General features: G+C 45.5%; 1 protein-coding gene across 1 annotated transcript; it reads right to left on the bottom strand.

Moving 5' to 3' along the window:
- Positions 1-932: 932 nt before the first annotated feature.
- Positions 933-10,358, bottom strand: ABT1 (activator of basal transcription 1). The gene is made up of 3 exons (XM_068130393.2): positions 9,866-10,358; positions 7,672-7,847; positions 933-1,864 (listed from the first exon to the last, which is right to left on the bottom strand). Exons 1-3 carry the CDS (start codon positions 10,143-10,145, stop codon positions 1,451-1,453), a joined length of 870 nt encoding a protein of 289 aa, XP_067986494.2. The 5' UTR covers positions 10,146-10,358; the 3' UTR covers positions 933-1,450.
- Positions 10,359-15,515: the final 5,157 nt, after the last annotated feature.

A 15,515-nucleotide genomic window follows, 5' to 3' on the forward strand; every position in this document is an offset into this window, starting at 1 on the left:
ATCTCTCAGAAATCCGTCTAGTGTCTCGTCTAATACAGGTACTGTATATCGTGCTTGGATTGCAGCTTGCATCATGAGCTGTGGGTTCAGATGATAATTAAAACAAAATAGGACCACTGAACCTCGTTCTAAAACTGTTTTCATGGTAGAAATGGTCAACTAACTCGAAAAGTTGTTTTGCTTCCATTTTATTTCTTTCCATCTTAAAAAAACAAACCTGAAATCAAAACTCACCTTAGTAATTCGTAGAAGGATCACCATAAAGAGCTTCATTAGGCTGCCAGGGAAATAGACAAAGAAGGGCTTCAATGAGGCAGAGTGGTCAAACCTAAACACAAGCCACGTGCTGACCAACATCACAACCCCTGAACATTTGCAGGCAAACATGAAGGTTTCGAGGCCAATGTTAACCTGCCCATCCATGAAGAGCTCGTGAACCATCCACGCCCTCTATTGACGCCAGGAAAGCCTTTCTGGATTAGGAGAATGAAAGTAGCCAACATGAATGGGAAGTTGTGCCGTCACCAATGGAAAAACGGCCAGGTAATCTCAGACTCCCACCCATCATTTTTACTTGCAGTTATTGTGTGTACATGTCCATACAAAACAAGAGGCCTTCACATGGAGATGGGGTGATAAACTACATAATGAATAGCCAAGAGAGCAGATCCCATTGCAGCGAAGGGAAGGAGCAAATCTGTCACCACTTCAAAATTGTTTTTAAATTTGCAAATCAAATGCAGCAATGACTTTACCACCACAGGTTCATAAATAATAGTTCAAAGAATTATGAGATTCAATAACTATGACAAAATTAAGTATTTATTTTTACAAAGAAAATAAAACATTAGCCATTACTTTCAAGCAAAAAAGCCTAACAGCAGCTTAATACATGCAGCAATTAAAAAGGAATTTCACCAATCTTGAACATCTCGTGGTTATAAAAAGCTTTATTAATTTTAGGCAAACAATCCAATCCACATTTGCTCCACACCCCCGCTAATCGGCAAGTACTACGATTCCAAAATTGTTACTCGCTTTCTCCGGCATGCCTGCAAAACGCCTGCATCAAATTCGTTCCCTGGCTGCTCGGATAGCCTGGACCTAGAGGTATTGCAGTCACCTCTGAGCCACCAAGCCTGGGTTTGAATCTCGATCCAGCTGTAAACCACCTCCCTGGTATTTCACATACTGGGAGAGGAATCAGTGTGCGCAACGTCCATCAGATGGACGGACATTAAGCTGGTATCCCACCTGCTAGCAATAGTTGGTGGACGTGAAAGATCCCATCTTTGCCGGAGAGGTGGTGAGCTATTGCCGGCACTCTCAACAAATTACAAATTCCTGCTGTAACGTACAAGGTGCAATCCGTCAGCGGAATAGTCACGCTCCCATCAATCATGCAAACCAGCAGTCACGGGTTGCAAAATAAATGACTCGCAGCAAAACATCAAACTGCAGGTTTCCCAAAGATCTGCGTGAGCAGCGTTCGACTCGACTTCGTCCTCTCCTCCAGTCGATTAATCTTCTCCCTAGCTTTTGCCAAGTTCTTGCTGTTGCTTTCCAAATGACCTGGACCTTGATATCCAGAGCTACCGGCCATCACTACAGCCTTCATTTTCTGCTGGACCTCATCTTCTGTACATCTTTGTTTGAATGTCCAGGTCTTTCCCAGCACGGTCCTACCTTCCTTGTGCTGTTTTTTAGCGACTCGTGCAATCGCCTTGCTGCGCTCCACATTGGCAGCAAAGAAGCTGGTCTCTCGCTTGGCCTGCGAGATTTCTTGTCGAAAACGCTGCTGACGTACCATACGCTCATAGGTCAACCGTTCGGTCAGGTGACACCAGTGAAACCGGTGCAGGTACTGCAAGGGAGTAAAAACAAGGACAGGGTTGAAATTTGCATTCATTTCACTTGTGTTCAGCAAGAAATATCAGGTCTCAAAGACGTTGCCCCCAGAGAGGGATAAAGCATTGTAGATTTACATTTCATAAAACATTGTCGTGAAGGAGATGCTCACACAATACAGTTGTTAGAAACGGGAAAGGAGGAGAGGGAGAATTTAGGCTGCCGAGTACAATCTGGAAAAAGAAAAGGAAGGTTTAAACAGGGCAGTAACATGGATGACCACAAAATAAAAAAATAATTACATTTCTTCCATGAGCCTATCAGTATCGGCCCTCCCCACTCTCTAACATCACTGGTTAGACACACAAACTGGCCATTTACTGGATTGAAAAACAAAAACGCGAGACTCATTGGCTAGGACATGAATAAATGACGGAACAATCTGGTAGTGTTGGAAACTTGTAAACTAAGAAAGGGGAAGTGTAACCAGATTGAGGGACTCAGTTAAACTACCCATAGGCAACTACGAGTGTCCACCCAAAGGCAAACCAGAAAACGTAATCTTGCAAATCTTGAAGCCAAACTCTCCCTTCATCAAAATCATGGCAGTACCTCATGAAATGTATGTCTGGTGTTTGCGTCCCTTCAATCCCTTCCCTCACCACAAACTCTGCTGAAGACAAGACAGAATGCCAACTCTGTTTGCCTCCAAATCTCATTTACCCAACTGAACATGCTCTGTCCCCATGATACCATCTCATGTTCACCATCTGCTGGAATCTGTGTTCTTCTCACTTGCGAAGGTGGAGAATGTGTTGGCCTGCCATGACCCTGCATCGGCAGAGCGTCCAGATGACATCAGTGGGTGTGTTCTCAAGTTTTACTCCTACTTCTTTGTCTGCATTCTTCGAAATGTCCATCTACTTTGGCAACCTTCCATCTGACCGTACATTAGCCACCATTCCCTGCAGAAGGATGCAAAAACATTCCTCTAAACAACAAACCAATAAACTTCTAATGATAAGAAAAGATGTGTAATCCATCACTGTTGATGTCATTGCTCTCCTCTTCAAAAAGCCCAATCTCCGCCCATTAGTTTTGATTCCGTTCAGGTAACTTAATTCTGGACATACTGCTGCTCCCCTCTGTGCAATGGTTGGAGGCCCCAAATCTCCAACAAGAGGACATCTCCTTGGACATATCTCAGGTATTTGACAGTCTGGCTCCTTCTCTACCTGCTGCATGCAACTCCTGGCAGGATGGCCTAGAACTGGATAGTCTATCGACACTCGCGTCTCAGCAGTCGAATCTGGGTTTTAAATCCTGATTCAACGATAAACTCTCATCCTGTCGTTTCGCAGGCAGGGCGATTCATCAATGTGCTGCATGTGATTTGCAATATGGCATTGGTGGCACCTCAGATGGCCATTAAACTGGGTGTCTCATCTGCCAACATTAGTCGGTGGGCGTTACAGATCCCACGGTGTACTTAATGAAGAGTTGGAGCGCTATTGCTGGCAGCATGGCCAAATTCAAAATTGTTGCTTTAAATTACAGGATGCACTTCATCAGTGACACAGCCATGCTCACAGCAATGATGCAACGAGTAGCTGGTTAGCTAGATGCTGCACATGAAATGATGATGACCCTCCTCTTGGTCATTAAACTTCCAAAATACAGGATTACTACCCATCCCCACTCTTTTCACAAACTTGTTTAATGGCCTTCTGGAAGCAGATCCACAAATTGCACTCTTCGATCCATGGCTGCAATCAGACAACGCACCACCATGTCAAGTCATCCTCGTCATCACTAGTGATCTTTTCCACATCCATTAACATTACCTTGCCCAACCCCTTGCTTGCTGTTAGGATAACTCCTTCAACTTTCACTTCAAATAATGACTTTGCCCAGAACTCAACTAACGCAGCAATATCAAAGTTTGGAATCACATATTACTTCCTGACAAAAGGTTACGTGTACTTCCAGGATATCTGAAGAAAATAAAGTCACAATCCTGTACAAAGGCTAAGATGTGGCACATAGGAACTAACTTTTAATTGCGCCAACATTTCTGCTTTGCCCTTTGCCTGGAGAGGTTGTGTTGCAGTCGTATTAGAACGTTTTCGTTCATGTTTTCCCAAGAGCTGTTTGGTTGTGTGAATGGAAAAAAGGCATTCTCTATTGAGAAACAAACAGCTGTGAAAAATTTTCTTCCAGAAACAAGGTATTTACTTTTCAATTTGCTTATCTGAAGCTTCATGCAGATGTGAAACCACCGTGGAGATTTGCGTTCATCAATTGGAAAATGAACGCTTTCAGCCACAATACAAAAACGTGCACATTATTCACACACGACTGCTCGATGCCTGCCGAATGATGTTTATATCAATAAAAGCCAAATTAATTTGTGACATCTTTTGGCGATAGTCATGGCACTGATATACCGTATTTTTCAGCCTACAAGTCCATTTTGAGTACAAGACGAAGTGAGACCAGCTAAGGTAGTTAGCAAAACTGCCAGTCAGAGCAATAGAGGTTGCAATTCCTTCCAGACACACAATGTATCGCTAGCTACGGTACTTCCAGGGTATTGAATATTAATGAGCCGTTTTGTGCATACCGTAGTATTTGATTTACTTTGTGGGATGACCTTTGGATAAATTAGGAATACAAATAGTTTTTCAACATGTTTGTAAATATAATATACATGTGCAGTATTTAAAACAAGCTACATAATCATTATGAGCACTCGCTCATAGCACATGTTACATTCTGTCATAGTTCACTACTCCTAAATAAAAATGAACACCTGGCACTTATTGCAATACAAGCACTAAATGTTTGTCCGCGTAACTTTGCAGCCAGGATTAGCCTTCTTGGTTTTCTTGGTAGTACGCAACATACCCTTCTCTTTACGCCAGTCCTGAACACATTTTTCGACTACATCCTGTGTGCAGCCACAGTCCTGCCATTTTCCACAGCTAACTTAACAACCTCCAATTTAACAGGTGCCGTGTATAACTTTTGTGACTTTACGAGAGACATTTTGAGACGACTTAGTAAGGATGGCCACTTACTTAGTAAGATGTGGATGGCCACACATGGCCACTTCCCAGTTCTTTCCACCTCACCACATGCTTTACCAGGTGATGGCAAGTCGTAAAGCATGTAGTGAAGTGGAAAGAACTGGGAAGTGGCCATGTGCTGTGTGCAGGAAGGGTGTCAGAGTGAACTCCATTCAATGTACAATGTGCGCCGAGTGGGTTCATCAAAAATGTAGTGGTCTGAGAGGGTCATTAACCAGTGTGGAAGCTACATTCAAGTGTAAGGTGTGCACAGAGGGAGCTGCAGATGGAGGAGATGTCGAGTTGGATCTTGGAGACGGCGTGAAGCTGGAAGGTGTGAAAACATTTTGCTACCTCGGAGACATGCTGAATGGAGAAGGTGGATCAGACGCGGCAATGGTTGCTAGAGTGAGATGTGCATGGAAGAAGTTTCGGGAACTGAGTGGCGTGCTGATGAGGAGGGGAGTGTCGTGGAAGCTGAAGGGAAAGGTGTATGCTGCATGTGTGAGAAGTGTTATGATTTATGGGAGCGAGACATGGGTCATGAATGTAGAGCAGCAACGAAGGCTGGAAAGGGTGGAAATGCGAATGGTTCGGTGGATGTGCGGAGTATCGTTGAGAGAGAGGAAGACAAATGATGAATTGCGAAAGATGATGGGAATAGAGCCTGTGATGGATGCTGTGAAGAGGAACAAGTTGAGATGGTTTGGTCATGTGTTGAGGAAGGATGAAAGTGACTGGTTGAGAAGAATGACGGAAATGAATGTAGAAGGAAGTAGAGGACGGGAAAGACCGAGAAAGACTTGGCTAAAGATGGTGGAAAAAGAAATGCGGGCAAGGGGGTTAACAAGGAGAGATGCAGAAAATAGGGCAAAATGGAGAAGATTGTCATGGGGACCGCAAGGCTAACCCCCGCTCTAGCAGGGAAAATGGCCTTAAAATGCATGTTGTTGTTGTGTTGTTGTTAGTAAGGATGGATACATACGATTAGGATTTAAAGGGATGGATGAAATGTAATTGGCGAGTGCGTGCTCGTTATTGATTGGATAATTTTGCATGCGCGTGTGAGCGGATTAACGTTTAATTGCTCACCTAATTGACAAATGCTCTGGACAATGATTCCTGTTCAGTGTGGTGTTTTGTATTTTAAAAAAATAAACAAGTTTTAAATTTCATCAGTCGACCAATGGACTTTCATTTCAAATGAGGAAGGATGCAAATTTTCATTTTTTCATTTTCATTTTCAAACTTTCAAAAAAAAAAAACAACAAAAAAAAAACCACATTTAGAGGCCATTTTTCCCCGCAAAGCGGGGGTTGGCCTTTTTTGGGGACCGTGGTTGTTGTTGTTTTTCGGTCCCCTTTTTGAAGCAATGTTTTACGGCCGGATGCCCTTCCTGCCGCCAACCCTTTTTTCCGCCTTTTACGACAAGCAGGGAATTACCAGTGAACTGGTACTCAATTAGCCGACCTCGGAAGGATGACAGGCTGAGTCAACCCCCTGGCGTTAATTCAGCGATCGACCGGGATTCGAACCCAGGATCCTGGGATCCTAAGCTGGCACCTTAGCCGCTAGCCCAACACCAGGCTAAAGGTGGACCAATGGACTTTCAGGGAAAAAAGTATCGACTTGTACGCCAAAAATTCGGCATAATGCTGTGACGACGACAATTTATTCGTCAGCTTTTCAATTGTGGTCTCAATTTTCAGACATTATTAATCAGGCTTTGGCTAGGCAAAAACAATTGCTCAGGAGCCATTGATATCATACTTGTGAAAAGGAGAAGGGATGGGGGCAGCGTCCGCACCGAGTCTCGGAGGTCGGGAGTTTGAACCTCAACCGAGTCGTACCAAAGACTTTAAAAATGGAACTCGCTACTTCTTTGCTCGTGCTCAGCATTTAAATAGGATAGATTACACACAAACAACCATAGGGTGGCAACCATTGTCCAAGCTTTGATGGGCCAAATGTCCTCCTCCTGCGTTCAGGTTCCTTGCAAGGTAACTCTTATTTTTATCTCTCTATAATGCAAGCAATCTCTGTGTGTCTGTGTGTGTGTATGGCTGTGACCGCTGTTTCTCGACAACCACTGGTCCGATCTAAGTGAAACTTGCCAGGTATATTGCTGGGGACCTGAGGATGTGCCTTTTCAAGGTTTGCTATTAATCGGACAAGTGGTTACCAAGTTATGGCCATTTATTTAGCAAACACATACGTTTTGTACGTGAACGAAAGAACAGCGAAGGACGAGAGTGAAGGAACGGCGAAGGACGAGAGCGAAGACCGAAGGAACGATGAAAGTTTTAATTTTTTTTTTTGCACGTACGGTCAAGCTACAGCGAAGGAACCGCGTGTGTGTTTGTTGTTCTCTTCTCTTTCTGCTTTTCCTTGCGATGAAATTGCAAAATGGCAAAATATGTTGGCGCTAATTGAAGAATTGGCCATTAAAACTAATTTGCGATTAATCGTAACTGCGATATGCGAACTTCCAGACAGTGAGGCCTTATTTTTGGTACGTACGTCAACGTACGTATGTCCACGTACTTACCTCCCCGCACGTACGGGCACGCACTAGTATTGAGAATAATGATAAGAGCAAGGGAAGATTTAGCAGGAAAGGGGGTAGAAAAGGGAAAGAGGATTGAAGGGTATGGACATAAACACAGACAGGAAAGAGGAACGTATGGGAAAGACAGAAAAAAGGTAAAATAAAGTTAATCAACAAATCAACCCACCAATCATCAACTGAACAAACCTTGATGTTCCACAAATCATCGTAAAAAAGGCTCTTCTTCTTTGTCGAGATGGGCGCGTTGTTTAGCATCGTCGCAACCAACTTTGCCACACGTTTGTCGTGGAACTCAGCCCAGCCCTCTGTAAAATTACGGCCGTTGTTCCCAGCTTTCTTCCGTCTCTTCCGCAAGTAGTACTCTGTGCAAATTGAGCCATTATTCCAAAATGAGAGCATAGCAACCGAGATAATTGTTCATAATGAGAAACCTTGTTAAAAAACAAAAATGCAGAGGTATATATTATGCCTCGGTGTTAATGGGGAAACCGACATCACGATAATGGACCCGATTATCATGATTATTGAGATAATATCATGATAACATAATGAGATTAGCACCTTGCGAACCATGCAGCTCACAATGACAATCTCAAAAATAACTAAATGAATAGCCATAGAGTTAGTGTGTTTGTACTCTATTTCATAATTTTGTTGGAATTAGTTTTAAGTCAAACCTCATTTCGTCTGGAGGAAATCACTTGCTTCGTTTGCCGAGCGACTGACGATACGTGCAGTTTGCAAAGCAGTTAATACAGAACGCTTGGCTTGGCAAGCGATAGCAAGCTGCTTAATAACAGAACACACCAAGCAAGCGGCTTACTGACAGAACACACCCAGCAAGCTGCTCACGAACAGAACTCACCGAGCAAGTTGCTTGCTAATGGAACACACCGAGCAAGCTGCTTGCTAATGGAACACACCGAGCAAGCTGCTTGCTAATGGAACACACCAAGCGAGCTGCTTACTTACAGAACACTCCAAGTGAGCTGCTTACTAACAGAACACACCAAGCGAGCTGCTTGCCAAAACAGAACACACCAAGCGAGCTGCTTACTAACAGAACACACCAAGCGAGCTGCTTGCCAAAACAGGACACACCAAGTGAGCTGCTTACTAACAGAACACACCAAGCGGGTTGCTTACTAACAGAACACACCAAGCGAGCTGCTTGCCAAAACAGAACACACCAAGCGAGCTGCTAGCTAACAGAACACCCAGCAAGCTGCTTACTAACAGAACACACCAAGCGAGCTGCTTACCAACACAACACACCAAGCAAGCTGCTTACTAACAAAACACACCGAGCAAGCTGCTTACTAACAGAAGACACCGAGCAAGCTGCTTACTAACAGAACACACCGAGCAAGCTGCTTACTAAGAGAACACACCAAGCAAGCTGCTTACTAAGAGAACACACCAAGCAAGCTGCTTACTAACAGAAGACACCGAGCAAGCTGCTTACTAACAGAACACACCGAGCAAGCTGCTAACAGAAGACACCAAGCGAGCTGCTTACTAACGTAACAGAACACACCAAGCAAGATGCTTACTAACAGAACACAGCAAGCGAGCTGCTTACTAACAGAACACAACAAGCGACCTGCTTACTAACAGAACACAACAAGCGAGCTGCTTACTAACCAAACACATCCAACAACCTTACTAACAGAGCACACCAAGCAAGCTGCTTACTAACAGAGCACACCAAGCAAGCTGCTTACTAACAGAACACACCCAGCAAGCTGCTTACTAACAGAACACACCCAGCAAGCTGCTTACTAACAGAACACCCAGCAAGCTGCTTTCTAACAGAACACACCGAGCAAGCTGCTAACAGAAGACACCAAGCGAGCTGCTTACTAACGTAACAGAACACACCAAGCAAGATGCTTACTAACAGAACACAGCAAGCGAGCTGCTTACTAACAGAACACAACAAGCGAGCTGCTTACTAACAGAACACAACAAGCGAGCTGCTTACTAACCATACACATCCAACAACCTGCTTACTAACAGAGCACACCAAGCAAGCTGCTTACTAACAGAACACACCCAGCAAACTGCTTACTAACAGAACACCCAGCAAGCTGCTTACTAACAGAACACACCCAGCAAGCTGCTTACTAACCAAACACATCCGACAACCTGCTTACTAACAGAACACACCCAGCAAGCTGCTTACTAACAGAACACACCCAGCAAGCTGCTTACTAACAGAACACACCAAACGAGCTGTTTACTCACATAATATTAATACACCAAACGAGCTGCTTACTAATACTATCTATACTAACCCTCCCCCGTTTTTGCTGAAAAAAAATAAAGAAAAGGATCTTTTAATGGATAATGCAGTCAAAAGACCAAATGGACGACTCACCCTCAGGTTGGAGAAATACACGGCCCATTTCACCAAACGGGCTCAAAAAATGGCGAACATGCTTCACTCTCATGCGGGGCGGGACGTAACTGATGTACACAACCCCGGGGACAATGGGTTTGTTGTGTCCATCCTCTCGCTCCTCTTTCATGTTTTCATCCACCGTGCTCTCTTGGGCGATTTCCGAATCTACTTCGTCATTCTCCTCATCGTCTACACGTTTCTCCCCCACGTGTTCTTCCTCTTCCCCGCTTTCCTTTCCTTGGCTCTGCCGCTTCATTTTCTTCACACCGCGTGTTGTCTGCCAAGGCTTCAAAATCCCAAACGTGTCGATATGAATCCCACTCTGGTAAAATCGTTCACGAGGAACGTTTACACGTAAGATGCTTACAAACTGGCGCAGCAAAAACGATGCTTAAACAGCAAATGTCACCTACTGTACCTTACTGTACACAACGAGACGTATTCGCGGCTATCGGAAGTCTCGTGGGATGTTTTTTCCTCCGATTTTATCGAAGCACATCAATGTGAAACTGATTTATATGCAGGTAACGTTAACTTCCTTTAATTTAACGTGAAGAAAAACGACGATTAAAAAAAGGTATACGGCAGGTAAACAATTATCTACCTATACACCGCTCTTTCCATTAATGCGTTGCGACGTGAACCCATCCACAAAAAGTCTTGTTAATACATTTTAAAAGAGAAAAACTAAAATTAACCAGCCTACAGTCTACACACACACACACACACACACACACACACACACACACACACACACACACACACACACACACACACACACACACATATACAGTATACCCTTTTTATTATTAGAATATTTTGAGTAGCTGCAGTCATACTCGAAGGTCGTGCAGGAGCTGTTATTGATGACGATTTATGATTACAATGAGTACACTGTATACTGAACGGATCAGGACACAACAGGACAAAAGGAATACCGGTAGTTGAGTGATGGGGAAACACCGACAGCAGGGTTGAACGCTAAGGTAGCGGCAGAGATAGGCAAACAATGGGTGTGCAGGGGAAGATTGAGGGACAGGGATTGGGGTGGGAGAAGGATTTGGGTGGGAGGAGGGATTGGAATCGGGTGGGGAAGGGGTTAACAAGGGTATGTAGAAAAGATCATGGTTTTGGATTGGGAATGATATCAGATGGTGGTGAACAGCTGTCTTGAAGACCTGGAGGGAAGCATGAGATTGAAGAGAATGTGGAAGTTTGTTCCAAATGTGGGGGGAAAAGAGGAACAAATTAGGGGAGGTGAGCAGTGATCCTGGATTTAGGTAGTTTCACCAGAGAGGGGTTGATAGTGGACCGTGTGAGCCCTGCAGAAACCTGGGGGGGGGGGGGGCACGGAAAACGAGTCGAGGATGCAAGACCAGAAAGGATGCTGCAGAAGACAAAGCGACCACAGACCAAGATTAGCTTCAGGTGTGCCAAGGAAGGACAGTCTGTGGCTGGCTTTGGAGGCCAACTTAGATACGTGACTTGCCCAAGAAAGATCATGGCTGATAGTGAGACTCAGGAGTTTTAATGACTACTTCCTCAAGGAGGCTTGTTAAGAAAGTAGATGGGAGGGTTTTCCAGATGGTCGTTTCAGAGAGAGATGGTGGGAGTGTGAGATTTGTCAGGATTGGAAGACATATTCCAGTGTTTGACCACCTTGTGCTTTTCTTCAAGCGCCATTTTATGTTCGTGTTGCTCGGAAGTGACGTTGGTTTACTCGAACAGAGCATGCGCTCTGTGTGCCCCGGGTCGGTTTGCTTGCATCCATCCTGTGGCCTGTGTTGATCGATCACCTTGATGCGTGGTGATTAAAGCGGATACATCTATAAAGCCTGACCGTGTTTGGTTGAGTTTTCGCTCGGAGTGAAGGAGGAACGACTACCGTTGTTGGTGTGGTGGCAGCGTCTTCGAACCAATTCACCCGCTGGCTCAACAATCGACGGAGACCGATCGGTAAATTCCCGCCTCATTTTACACGAGCGTTGTCACATATTTGTGATCAACCAACCAGAGGAATACCATCTGGATAACACGAGTGTTGTAATTTCGGCTTTAGGCAGAGTACAACATGGCGGACACTCATCGAGCGCCAAGACAGTGGTGTCTCAGTAAAATTGAAACTGTGAATTATTTCGAGAATTGGCGTCAGAAATTGCATTATACACTGTCCCAGGATGCTAACTTTGCCCCGTTTCTTGTCGATGGGAACCAATGGGGAAAAACCCAGAGCTGCCTCCCTCAGGGGATTTACTGATGATGGGGCAGAGGTCCAGGAGGTGGGACGCCGCACAGCCCAACAGAAAGAAAACATGCTGGAACTGATGCTTGGTCAAGTAGCCAATTATTGTCCCATGATTTCTCAAAGCACCATTGTAAAGAATTCCACATCCGTAGAGAGCATTTGGCAGGTCATTCACCTTCATTATGGATTCCAATCCACAGGCGCCCACTTCATTGACTTCTGATATTCACTTCAAACCAGAGGAGCGTCCTGAAGACCTTTACCAGCACTTAATGGCCTTTATTGAGGACAACCTGCTGCACCGTGACAGCGGTATCACCTATCATGGGACGGGACCAACCAAAGACGAAGAACTGTCACCTTCTCTCGATAATTTCATTGTACTCACTTGGCTGCATTTGGTACACAATGACCTCCCAAAGTTAGTCGAACAACGTTACGGTACGAAGCTTCGTTCCCGCACTTTGGCATCCATCAAACCTGAAATATCCCATGCCTTGGCATCCCTCTTAGATGAGGTCCATACTGCGAGGACACTAAAATTATGCGTACCGCCACATTTCGCCCTGGTGGTCGTGATCGAAGACCTCTAGGTCCCCGGCGGCCTATCCAGTTCCCCGGAAAGCCTCGAGAGAACCGAGATTCGTAAAGTCATGTCCCTTGTGTAAACAGGCTGGGTGTGCCGATCATCATTTTCTTCGCGAATGCAGCTTCCTGCCCGACCAGGATCGCAAGTATATGGCCAAAGCCTGACAAATTGCCCAGATTTTTGACGATGACAAAAACGATTCCAGTGACGATGGTAACGTCTGACAACGATGCCAATTCTGCCTCTGCTCTCCAAATCCAGATTCCTCAGTCCCCGTATTTGGACACTTTTTACGGTTATCAAACCGCCCGCGTTACTATCAACAGCAGAGCGACTGGTAATATGATACGTGGAATTGCAGCCAAAAGCCTAGGTGTTCCAATGCAAAAGAGCTCTCAGTCCGCTCACCAGGCCGACGGATCCTCACCACTCGAGGTTATTGGGGAAACATGTTTCACATTGGTCCGTGGCAAAAAAAGAGTTCTTATTTGAGGGTCTTGTGGTAAAATTTTTGGATGTGGACATATTAGCAGGAACACCTTTCATGGAATATAATGATGTTTGTGTTCGGCCTGTTAAACACCAGGTGACTGTCGGTGATGGCACGATTTTTACGTACGGATCGGTGGGAAGGTCTTCCAACCAACATAACGTGAGACGTACCCACATTTTGTGAGCTCCATCCTACTCAACAACAGTTTGGCCGGGAAACTACCTCGAGCTAGACCTCCTGCATGAGCTCTATTCTTCTGATGACACATTTGCACTTGAACCACACACTGACGCTTGTGGTGAGGATGGACGTGCCAGGCAGAATTGGCCTCCAATTTCCAGGGTCTCAGGAACGATAGAGATCCCAAATCTGACAAACATCCCACAACAACTCAAACGGAATGAACACTTCTGCCAAGTTTTTTCTGTGTTTATCACCATTGAAAATCCTGAGGACCAGCCATGCCCTAGCACACCATGCAGTCGGATGTCAGGCACTCCGACCCCGTCCAACTGGATCCACACAACGTTATCCCCCGGACATCAGAGCCAAGTTCCAAACTCTCCTTGAGGAATTTGATGACGTATTTGATCCGAAGATTAAAGGCTACAATGGCGCCTCAGGCCCTTTTCAGACTGTTGTTAACATGGGTTCTGTCCAACCCCCACAGCGTAAAGGCCGCGTTCCCCAATATGCTCATCACAATGTTGTTGAACTCCAACAACGATTCAATGATCTGGAAGAAATGGGGTTTTTTGCTTGTCCAGAGGATGTACAGATCACTGTTGAGTACCTTAATCCATCCTTTTTGGTTAAAAAGTCCAATGGTGGTTCCCGCTTGGTGACTGCGTTCGCTGACGTCACGCGGTATAGCAAACCCTAACCATCTCTCATGCCTGACGTGGACTCCACCCTGCGCCTAATCGCACAATGGAAGTGCATTATTACCACTGACCTTACCAGTGCATTTTATCAGTTCCCGCTGTCACGAGAGTCCATGAAATACTGTGGGGGTGCTACCCCTATTCCGTGGCGTACGGGTATACATAAGATCCGCCATGGGAATGCCCGGTTTGGGAACCGTCCTAGAATAATTGATGTCGCATACTTGGCGACCTCCTCGAGGATGGGGCAGTTGCCAAATTAGCTGACTATCTGTATTGTAGAGGAAACACACTCGATGAACTCTTATGCAATTGGCGATGAGTTCTCCAGGCACTGAGCAAGAACAATTTGTGCCTCTGAGCCCCTAAGACAATAATCTGTCCATCAACTGTTGTCATCTTGGGTTGGATTTGGCATCAAGGCACAATCCAAGCCAGCTCTCACCGCATTGCAACACTCTCCACGTGCTCCCTTCCAGAGAAGGTGAATGGTCTGCGCTCCTTTATTGGAGCTTACAAGGTATTGGCCCGTGTAATACCAAGATGCGCGTCACTCCTTTCACCATTACATGACGCAACTGCTGGTCGCCAATCTCATGAAAGGTTAAAGTGGTCAGATGACCTCCGCTACGCATTTCACACAGCCCAGTCGGCACTGGCGTCCAACCGTACAATCTTGCTACCCCATCCCGGCGATCAACTATGGATCATAACAGATGGTGCGGTGAAGAAACGTGGCATTGGTGCCACCCTGTATGTTTCATGTGGAGGTAAACTCCACCTCACAGGCTTCTTCAGTGCTAAACTGTGGGGACGACAGGTCACATGGCTTCCGTGTGAAGTGGAAACTTTCTCTATCACGGTCGCCACCAGGCATTTCAGCCCATCTATCATCCAGTCCAAACATAGAGCCTGCATCCTCACTGACAGTAAGCCTTGTGTACAAGCGTATGAGAAATTGTGCCATGGGGAAGTTTCCGCTAGCCCACGTGTCGACTTTCTTGTCCACGGCCAGTCGCTACCAAATGTCCGTCCGACACCTTGCAGGTTCAGTCAATGTACCGTCTGACTTCGCCAGTCGCAATGCCCCTGAGTGTCTCAATCTGTCGTGCCAGATTTGCTCTTTTGTGGCACGGACAGAGGACTCCGTTGTCAGGGGGGTCATCTGTTTGCGATATTGTCGTGGGAAATAAGAAACTTCCCTTCACTAACAGGACTGCTTGGCTCTCCATTCAGTCAGAATGCCCCGACTTACGCCGCACCCATTCTCATCTCGTCCAAGGGACGCGACCGTCGTAGAAACTTACCAACATCAAGTACGTGAAACATTGAAGCGGAGAGAGGTTAAAAACACATGGACACTGCGAGCACTTCCAGGAAAGAAGTCGGTATTTCAACCCTTCTTTCCAGGAGGT

The sequence above is a fragment of the Myxine glutinosa genome, chromosome 11 (assembly GCF_964187855.1).
Source record: "Myxine glutinosa chromosome 11, kmMyxGlut1.1, whole genome shotgun sequence".
NCBI lineage: Eukaryota > Metazoa > Chordata > Myxini > Myxiniformes > Myxinidae > Myxine > Myxine glutinosa.